The sequence below is a fragment of the Coturnix japonica genome, chromosome 6, assembly GCF_001577835.2.
Source record: "Coturnix japonica isolate 7356 chromosome 6, Coturnix japonica 2.1, whole genome shotgun sequence".
NCBI lineage: Eukaryota > Metazoa > Chordata > Aves > Galliformes > Phasianidae > Coturnix > Coturnix japonica.
In genome coordinates, this window is record NC_029521.1 from 8,770,843 (window position 1) to 8,781,263 (window position 10,421).

Consider the following 10,421-nt stretch of genomic DNA (forward strand, 5'->3'; position numbering starts at 1 on the left):
AAAGAATATAAAGCAAAGCTTCTGGGGATGGTTGTGTGCTTGTTTCTATAGGTAGGTAGGTCAGTCAAATTCAATTTCTGTTCCTTCCATTTTTCAGGAAGATAGGAGAAACGTGAATTAGTTGTAAGTAAACTGAGTAATATACAGTATTAGAAGTTCTTTTTAAGTTGAAACCAAACTGTATCTGTCATGCACTGCTTTATTGTTCACGTGAGAAGTATTACTTCCAGAACTCACGTTGTTTTCTCCCTGTTTTCCTTTTTAAGGATATTGTGAAAAGCGAAGATAAAGATCAGAAATCCAAAGAAAATGGAGCAAGCGTATGATAAAACTGCTGCTGAAGAATGGTGTTACATAATGTAATATAAAATCATGATACCAGAATGTATGGGAAGTGATGCATGTTTGATTTTAGTAGTATAAATATCTTAGTTCCAAAAAGATGTATAAAGTTTTATGAAAGTGAATGTCTGCTTCTGGAGATTGCTTGTAATTCTTAGCGTTCAATTTGAGACACTCCTTGAGTGAAAATAATTTTGCATTGCAAAATGTTTTAGGATGAGCTTTGTTACAGTTTTAACCTTAATAAAGTTCATCACCGTAATACACAGTAGCAAGTATTTAATTACCAAATGTTTTTCATAAGAAGTCTAGTGAAATCAAAACTTTCGTTATTTATAGAACACCATTTTTAGGTTTTTATTTTTATTTCAGCCTAATTAGTCTTTTTAAATTCAAATATAAATCCCAAAGTAGCATGCTGCTTCATTTTGCCAGTAAAGATTGTTTTTTTTTAAGAGCTTCTTGGATTTTTTTTTTACTTGTCACGACTTTCTTTTCCCTTTCCAAATGTAACTTCCCAAAAGCTGCTTGTATTCAAGCTTCATAATATACAGTAGTTCGGAGTTAAGTATGAGTTAAGAAAGCAATAGAAACCTACCGAAGTACTGGTAGGGTTGTGAGATTTATATGAAAATATATGGGCCTGTTTTAATGTTTGTCATTTGTGTTTCTTTAATTGTTCTTACCTTTTGGATTAATATATATGCTTCTTTTTAACAACAAATGTGGTGTATTAATATGTATGGTTGGATGCCAGGCCAGTAAGTGTCAGAATAATGCCTTACATGGAGAAAATGCTACCATTGTAAGCCAACGCTAATTAAATTTGGACTTCTTTCCTAGTATGTGTAATTACTTCAAATACTCTAGTCCAGCAAAATAATGGAAACATAAGTACCTATACTGTGTTATAGTTCCTAAGGCGCAGGACACAGTTCTTGTTGGAAGTGGTAGGATTGCCTTTCCTTGATGTTTGCAAGTAATCAGAAATCTAAACTTAAAGTGTAACATGACATTTGTCAAAGGCAACTTACGCAAGTGATAAGAAACATGAACAATTGTAATTTGGCGCAACTTCCAGGAAAATTCGGATTTTCAAGGTTGGGACAAGAGTGTTTCATTACAGAATTGGTTAACTTTAGGTTTTGGGTTTTTTTTTTTGGCCTGGGTGGCTTAGGTAGCTAAATACCTGCTTAGGAGAGTCCAGGTGCCATAATATTTATGAAGTACTTACTCAAGTGACTTTTCTGAGAAACATACTAAAATGTCTGAATTTATGTTAAAAAAATCGAAGCTGGTGCTTTTGTCACTTACCTTTCTTGGCTCTTTGGCAGTCAGACAAGTGAAATCTCTTTTCTATTATGATAACATGCATAAACTTCCCCTTCCCTCATCTCAGTTGAGTCGCTGTATAAACATTAACTGTTTAAACTAAGGTAAACTAATTATTCCATACAAGTACACAGCAAATGCAGGCTTCATGAATTGAGATAACATCAAAGTATGAAGATAGCTGTAAATTAATCTTAGGAGAAGCATCTGCTGGTATGCAAATGCCATAAAGACAAATTCCTTTGTACTCATGTTTCATCTTTTCCTTTGTACATACTGACAGCATCTATCATTAACATTGAGCACCATTTAAAATATTGAGGAGAAGATCGAGTTGGAAATACTTTTTTTCATGAATTTTCAGTAGAGCATGTGAACGTGCAAGAGATTGATTTCTAAAATACAAGATAACTCCTAGATGCACTGTGAAATTTCTGTTGGAATCTCTTGCTATTTTTTCTTCTGTTTCTTCCTTATGTGGCTGATACAAAAGCAGCTGTCACCTCAAACAGGCCTCATTCTGTGAGACAATTGCTAGTGGCACATTTATTTTTTATAGTATTTTAAAACTAGTGCTCAATTGAGTGTAATCTTGTTCTATGTTGCTCTGATGTAACAGTGTTTCAATGTTATGTACAGTTTGCGTTTATGTTGGAAAGAAAATGAAAGGTTTAAGAATAAAGGGGAAAAAAAAAGCCTACACAGAGCTTGGCCAGTCTCCTGAAGAACAAACAACCTGAGGAAGAACAGACAACTTTGCACTGTGTTAAAGTAACCTCGCCAAGTGGCATAAGGTTCTGTATAGATATAGCACCTGTGCTGGATATTAGCTAAAGCCTGTGGACAACATGCCCAGGAATGTAAGTAGTTCTTAGAAAGATCTAATAGTATCACTGGTGGGGTTTGGAGAGGCAGTCTTTTCTCTGTTTCAGTTTTGATAAATGTTCTTATATCTCATGCCCACACTTGGCCTGTTACAGGCTCACCACTGCTCAATATCACTGGGTGGCAGTTGCTGGCTGCTGAAAGAGTTGAAGCCAAGTCTTAGTTCCTTAGCTCTCATATGGTTGAAACACAGGATTTATTTGTAGCTTTGAACTCATTGCAGTGGTGCTTTACAAAGTAGCAGATCTAGGAATTCCTTGTTCTCTACAGAAAGCATTGCTACACCAGACCACTGAATAGATTGTGTCAGTTTATAGATATATATATATTTTTTCCTTTTGTATTTCTCTAAAATGATTAAATTGATCATGTGAACCCTTAACGAGTTATTCTCAGGCCAATGGATGCTCATGAATAAAGCTGGGAAGAAAGTTTCTGTGATCCAGCTGCGGCAAAGTGAGTTGGAGTAGAGTGGACTCTTGTGCTGTTCCTTTGCTTGCTTTGGTAATAAAGGCAGAATTACATTGTTTCAGAGTTACATAGCAACTGTGGCAAAAAGGCTAATGAGTGGTTTGGTTTTTTTCCTCGAAGTTTTCTGGAGAGGTGGGGATTGCTGAAGAGATAACAAGAGTTAATGTATTGTAGCTGTAGCACCTGGGCACTTCCAGAGTTGCTTCCAATTGTAGTTCTGTTTAATCTATGTCCTACTCAGCCTGTGGAGCTCTGAAGGGTAAATGCCAAAGTTAGACTTGTGCTGGTGACTGCAGATTTCCACAGAACAAGCATTTACAATGGAGTCATTTCAGACTGTGGCTTTGCAAAGCCTGCTTCATGGACGTAACGTTTTTTCAGTATTCCCGCTGGAATAACCGCTCTGGGAGAGAGAGTGGCTTTCAGCCCATCTTTCTGCTGAGTAATGTACTGTGTGAGCATCTGTTTGGAGTTACGTAACAACAATATTTATCTGAAAACGTTATCTGGAGTGTGCACAAAATGTGTTCTTTTCTCTTGCTTCTGTAATGTTTGTGTACCCAGGTCAGGTTTCTAAATCTGGAGTGCATTTGTTCTGTACAGTTTATATCTAGAAATATAAAAATTCATTTTTAGTAGCTGAGTCTTAAGGCTGCTGGCTGTGAAAAGCGTAGGTAGGTACAGTCAGTGCGTTTTCAGAAAGAGGAAATGGTTCAAATAGGAATTCGACTGGAACTTGTATGTTGCCATGTAGTTCAATAATAAAAATAGCATAAATAATAAATACCTTTATTTGGCTATTGGAACTGACGGTATTTTCCCAACAAAGTTATGTTTCTGTCTACTCTGACTCGTTGGATGTATTGTATTGCAGAGCTGTTACAGTGAAACATCTTTGACTATTACATTACTAGTAATGTTAATAATGAGCGCAATATTTTTTAAGCTGTTATTATTCTTTATATAATCAGGGCATTATGATGCTGTCCATTTGTTGGTTGTTTTTTTGTCTGCTGGCTATGAGGTCAGATTGGTGGAGTTTTTCTCTAGTTTTTGTAGTACTCTACCAATTACACTCCCACTACTCACAGAGCATATTAAGCCATAGGTCAGTGTCAGCCTTATTTTGTCCTGTTGTTTAAATACTTCAACAATGTCCTATTTACAAATAATATCTATGTCAGATTCCCAGGTAATTTTCCCTTAGTCTAGTGCAGGGCATGAGTGAAAGGATCGTGCTGACTGCATTGTTCATGTTTTGTCATGAACGTGACTGGGGGAAAAGGGGAGAGCAAAGATGAGAAACAGTGAATACCAGTCTGAACTCCTTCTTCCTCTTCTGGAAAAAGAAGCAAATATTTTTATAGTAGTAGTTCATTTTGGTAGTTGCTCGCATTTTGTTTTAATGATATACAAAACTTTGAGCGTGAGTTGGTTTTCTTCCCTGATTTACTGATGTTTTTTGGTCGTCTTGACAGAGGGTCATCTGGTTACATTCCTGCAAAGGCAGAAGCAGATGGAGAGCGCTGCCCTTCATTTCTGGTCCCTTCTTAGCAAGGCTGGGTGGTAGCCAACAGATCTGAAAATTAAAAACAGAAATTGCTTCCACATGTAACAGCAACAAACAGTTGGAAATGATGATATTGGTCTCAAAAAACAGACCTAAGCACACATGCAGCAGCAGTATCAAAGCAGAATTAATTGGTTGCCACTGCATGCCAGTAAAATTGTATGTGCTGATGGGGAGATGGGTTGTCAGCTTTCAGCTTAAGAGATTTAGAGATTTTCAGATGGTCTCCTGATGCCTTGTTTTATTCAAGAAATTGAAGTACTTTTAATGAGTACATTACATTAAACAATTTGATCGTTCCTGTTGGTAAATCATGAGGAACATCCCATGGGAAATTAACTTGTCATTATCTTCTCTGATATAAGGGTGCTTTGCTTGTATTGTACCACTAAACAGCTGAAAATGAGTAGTTGCTTAGCAATGTTGAGCTTGGTTTTCTGTTGTGGTCTCTTTCCTGAAATCAAGCCAATAACCCCTTGGTTTCTTGTTGGAGTTGGGGGTCAAGGAGGAATTTATCTTCTTAGAACAAGGAGTGGAAAAATATATAACCTTTTCAGGGGACACTGGTTGCAGTATGTCTACAGATCCTCTGGTCATCCATGGATATGCTGGGGATATAATGATGGAAAGCACAAAAAAAGGACTTATACAGGTGATACAATGGATAGTAATTGTGAACCACTCACTAAAGCAGAAACTGTGTGCCATTAGGGTGGAAGAGGCCTGGAATAGGGGGGGCTAAGGGGTACATTGCAGTGAACTCATTCAGATATTTTTTTTACTTCAAGTTTGAGAAAAATGAAATAGTCCATCTTATGTCCACTGTTTTCCAAAGCGAGCAGTATCTGTGCCTTGCCAGGTAAAGGTTTTCCTCAATAAATGAGAAGAGGCGCTGTGCAGATTTGCCCGGTAGGAATTAATGTGTAAAAATATGCAGAGCAATACTAATGCTGAAGAGTGGCCTGCATGCCCTTGCAAGGCTCCCCTGCATCCTCAACTGGGGCCTCACTTCGTGAAAGTGTAACCTGAGACAGGGTGAGAGCAGTGTTCTAGGGGAGGAAAACACGGCAGCGGGATGGGGAGAGGGAGTCTTTTGTCTGGCTGAAATTTTAGTGCAAAATTGAGGTAGTTTCCTCCAGTGCAGTAGGTGAGAGCCCCGTGCTGGAGCAGCACGTTGGAAGAGGTGGGGCAGGGCAGACCGCAGTGGCTGCGGATGGTGCTCCCCCACGGGCTGGTGCAGGCAGCTCTCCTGTGCCACTGAATTTATTTCCTCTCTTCTTGGCTCTGTTTCTTACCATCTTTGCTGCTTACCAGTGTGATCCTGGAGGTGAGATCCTTTCTGCTTCACAGAGCTGCCGGTTGACTGAGTGGGGCAGCTTGAGCTGCCACTGGAGACTTTATTTGCTGTAAGAGCCAAACCACGCTGTCAGGGTAGGTGTCTTCTGCCTGTGTGGCATTTTGTGATTAGCAGAATCGCTGTGAATCCCGGCAGGCAGAAGTCCTGCAACCGAGCTGATGGAAAATTAAGGGAGCAAGTAGGGCAATGCTACCTACCACAGCCTTTCTGCAATACAGATGTCTGCACAAACCAGGGTTCAGCTGCCTGGTTTGAAACCAGATTAGTGTGACCTGGTGAGTTGTTGCAGTATAGACTTGGGAAAAATGCTATAGGAAGCAGATTGTTTTAGGTGTTTTGTGCAGGTTATGTTGTTTCCTGGAGCAGGTGACTGTCTGGAGAGTGATGCTCAAGTTACTTGGAAGGTTCATCCACAACCAGTGGAAGATTAATTCACCTTCGTTCATCATGAATGGTTTTAGACAAAGGATGATGCCTAGATTTGAATAACTGATGCTGGATGTTACAGACTGACTCAGCACCAAGATGCCTGAGAAACAGCTACAACGTGTGCTGCCGCTGTAGCAGGGCAAGGTGGAGGGCGCAGCACTCTGGGGAGATGGCTGCCAAGCAGAGAAGGTATTTTCTTACCTAAAACAGACGTGATGCTCTGATCTCAGCAGCCGCTTTTAGCCTTAATTCCTCTGGAAATGTCGACCAAAAATATCCAACATAATCGTTTAAAGCTTTTCTGAAAATACAGAGAAGAGAAATTGATGAAAGATCTAAAATGAAATCAGGCTCAGACATATTTAGGTTGCTACCTTAACTATATAATTTTTCACACAGGAAGATTGAGTTTTGCAGATGACAAATTACAGCTGTAGCTGTTTTGGTCCCCCCCCCTTTCACTTCACTTATTGATGTTAATGGGATACACAGAGAAGATGCTATCAGATCTGGCAGTAGAGAACAATGACAAAACAACCTCGGAGAAAAACTGATGAGTATCTTTAAGATCATATTGATGAATATTGTATTTACACATCACTTCTGTTTACTACCTGCAATTTGTTCATATTCAGTTAATTGCACTAATGACCTTTCTAGTCTAACGAGGCCAGGTTGCAATTAATGGGTTTAATGCATAAAAGTACAGCTGCTAGACAACTGATTGCTGAAATGTAGTTGTTGCATTGAATAAATTTCTGCTCTTGGTACCAAATGCTGCCTTACAGCTCCTCAGTTTTTATCTGAGGTATTGGTTTTGGTCAGTAAAGTCCTTTTTACTGTTTGCAGTACGTGGAGGGGGGAAACAAACATCAATATGCTGAGTGTGTTAATCTTTGAGTCTGTTTCACCCCTTGGTCCTTTGCAGTTTGTACTGATGTGATCCTCTGAGGATCCTGTGAGGCTGTTCTCTTCTGACTGCTCCATGGCGGCAGAGGGCAGTACCACGGTGCTACTGTAGATGTGGGTTTTTTCTGTGTGTTTTTTATATGGTTAATTATTGCCTTCTATGGAAGATAATTATAGGAGATGCTTCTTAGTGGTAAGTGAGATGGAATTTGGCATCTGTTGGAAGACTTGAGGAATTAATCAGTTTCAAAATTGTTAACATTTCTGTTGTCTAGCCTGGTTGTCCTTGGCCAGCTAAGCCTGTTTACACTTCTCTTTACATTGGCTTTAGTTTATATCACATACTTGGTTTTTTTTTCTTTCCTTCTTCATGGTATTCATCTGTCTTTCCCAACAGTTCATAGAGAGTAGCCATTTTCTGTCACAACCCAGTTTTCTGACTCTTCAGCCTCTTAATGCAACCCTATTTCTCTGGGCACCCTGGCAACTTTCTGCACGTGCTCTGGTGCGAGGTCCACTGACATCCAGGAGAGGAGTTATACAAAAAAAGCACCAGCTTACCTATTGGGTTCCATCTAAAATGACATTATACCTCTAGATATGTCAGGAAATATTCTCCCATATTAGTTATTAGGTAAGTTTTGTATTACATGTGATTCCTTGATTCCTTTGGTTTTGACCCTATTCCTTTGCAATAACTTATTTCTGAGGCATAGTGACATGCCAAGTTCAGATAGAAATTACTCAGGTAAATGAATTATATAATTTTCCCTATCTTCTCATCTGTCGCTGCAGTAATACCCAAAGGAGTTTCTAACAAGTCAGAGTTCTCTCATTTCTTTTATCAAATGCCTTTGAAGAAGTTTCTTTGTGCATTTCCTTTCTTTCAGACATTTGATGTTGAAGGGATGGTTTATGGTTTAACTTCTGTCTCTGGAAGCTCAACTGAAACCAATTTGCAAATTGAGTGTCTTTATTTAGGTAATTTTGTAGTAAAAACAGATGTGTTGTGTGTCTTTTCTTCCATCACTCATCATAAGGACCCTGTTCTGCTCTGGAAGGCTTTTCTCCTATTCCTTGTATATACTTTGTTCTATGAAAACCAGCGACAAGTTAGACAACTGAAATGCAAAGTGGAAAGATTCCTCGATTTTCTTTGTTAGAGAAGTTGATGTTATTTAGAAATGAAGCTATTGGTATCACATTATCTGTCTTCATTTTATCAAGAGAGATTTGACTGCTTGTTTTTATTTACTTGCTATGATGTTGTTGTTAGCAGTAATGAGAAATTATTTCTTATAGATATTCACTTAGATTTCTCGTGCTTCACGACTGATGTCTGCAATGTAGAGAACAAAGTCCAAAAGAATTCTCAGGAAACATTCCCTTGCTGCAGCACACAGGGCAATAACAGTGCCTGCAAAGTCCATTATCGTTGGGTGAATTTCTACAGATACCTCAAGCATGAGCAGTCAGCGTAGGGAAACACTTGCCCTTGGCCTGTAGTATTTCCGTCTGTGGCCACAGCACGTGAAAAGGGCCAAGATTCTGCACGCTGCACATTCAGGTCTGGGTGGGAGCTGTAATATTCTCCTCCTGGGGGGATGGAGGGGAGGAAAGAGTGAAAATTACGGCGATCCAGATCTGCCTCGGAGAGAGAAGAGGGAGATGAGAGGTAGTTTTGAAACGTTTTCCTTTGGATCTGATGGCTGAGCAGCCCGCGTGGAAATGCTGATATCCCTCTGGCAGACCATCTCCGGTGCTCAGCTGAGATGTGCGGCCAGTTGTTACCCAAATGAGGGGGATCCCTCCCACCCTTCCTCTGCTGCGCCTGGAGAGGAACAAGCGATTGAGATGAAAGAGCCCTACAGAAGGCTGTCGTTGAAAGGACAATACACCTTTCTGTGAAGCGCATTGTGCATTTTTGCCCCAGGTGTAGGCAGAGCTGCAACGAGGTCAGGCAAGGAATTGTTTTACGTTTCTATTTGCGCATTTAATGGAGACGTCTGAAAGGTGTGACTCCTCACTTCTCCTCTTTCCCTGTTGCGAGTCCCTCCCAGAATTTAGGGAGAACTAAACGCGGAAAGGAGCTAAATATCTCCGAAGTAGGCTCTGAAGATTTGAAGACCCTGATCCTAAATCAAGATTCAGATTCCCTGCGATTGGAAAAGGGTGGAACTGACTTGGCAGGCTTTTAAGACAGATATATTTTAATTTCAGTAAGTTAAATCTGTTCGCAGCGATTAAAAGTCAGTGTCAGCAGAAACTACGGCTGAAGTTACGGTCGTCTGAGTAGCAGACTCTGTTTTGCCACTTCTGTGTTTTACCTACGGCCGGTGATGCCCCCGCAGTGGGCTCTGTTTATCAGGCCCTCCACGGGAGCACACGGTCTTCATGAGGGCTGCAGAGCAGCAGGAGGCTCCCCAGGCTGCTTCCTGGGGTTACTTTCTTCTGGAGTCCCTTTCTTCCATTGACTTTCATCCGGCCTCACCAGAGGGGATGCAGGTTTGCAAGTCAAAAAAGAATAATCTTGTGTTTCAATGGTGCTGGCTCCTGTGAAGTGCAGCTCACAGTAGGTGGTCATACTTCCTATAGACTGATTAGGATTGTTCACATTTTCGTCAGGCTTGAAAAAAAGAAGTGGATGATGGTTCTTTATTTTGCAGGGCTGTCTGCAGGCTGGCAGAACGCGAGGATAGTTTGTTTGGAAGCGTTTTGCTTTTCCAGTTCTTTTCAGTAAGGTCTCTGAGCTGGAGTTCAGCAGCTTGTACTCTCTGTTGTAATTGGGTTTCCTGGTTATCACAGTTATTTTAGTGATTTAATACATCATCAGAAGGAAAAAAGGAAGAAAATATCTGTACTCCTCAAAGGACAACTTTTTGTGTACCTCGCTATCTTTGGCTTACTAAGTCAGTTCTCCTAGACTAATGGCTGTGTAAACTTCGTGTTATCTCATAATGGTTAGCACTTAATTGTAGCTGGCACCAAACCCCCAGCACTAACTTCAGACCACACCATACCTCTGAACATATCATGCTCTTTTACATCAAATTGTTAGGAAGGTATCAACCTTGAGCTACAAAAGGCTTTTCTCAGTGCTTTGCACTAAACCCAGCTGCTATATCT

At 40.1% G+C, this 10,421-nt stretch overlaps 1 protein-coding gene and 1 long non-coding RNA gene across 7 annotated transcripts in view; one reads left to right on the plus strand and one right to left on the minus strand.

Annotated features, from left to right (window-relative positions):
- The window catches only part of CCAR1 (cell division cycle and apoptosis regulator 1), a 24,467-nt gene extending 23,283 nt beyond the window's left edge, over positions 1-1,184 (plus strand). For 4 of the 5 annotated variants that reach the window (XM_015866328.2, XM_015866332.2, XM_015866329.2 and 1 more), the window contains one exon: positions 267-994. In XM_015866328.2, the coding sequence (XP_015721814.1) occupies positions 267-326 (60 nt within the window). In that variant the 3' untranslated portion in view covers positions 327-994. Of the gene's footprint in view, positions 1-266 lie in introns of all 5 variants that reach the window. The other variant, XM_015866331.2, reaches the window with a different exon arrangement.
- On the minus strand, positions 810-10,037 carry LOC107315717. Of its 2 annotated transcripts, XR_004307800.1 has the most exons (3): positions 6,588-10,037; positions 5,912-6,004; positions 810-4,609 (listed from the first exon to the last, which is right to left on the minus strand). It is a non-coding gene; the product is annotated as an uncharacterized LOC107315717 (long non-coding RNA). The 2 variants fall into 2 exon arrangements; XR_004307799.1 differs by having other exon boundaries at positions 5,912-10,037.
- Positions 10,038-10,421: the final 384 nt, after the last annotated feature.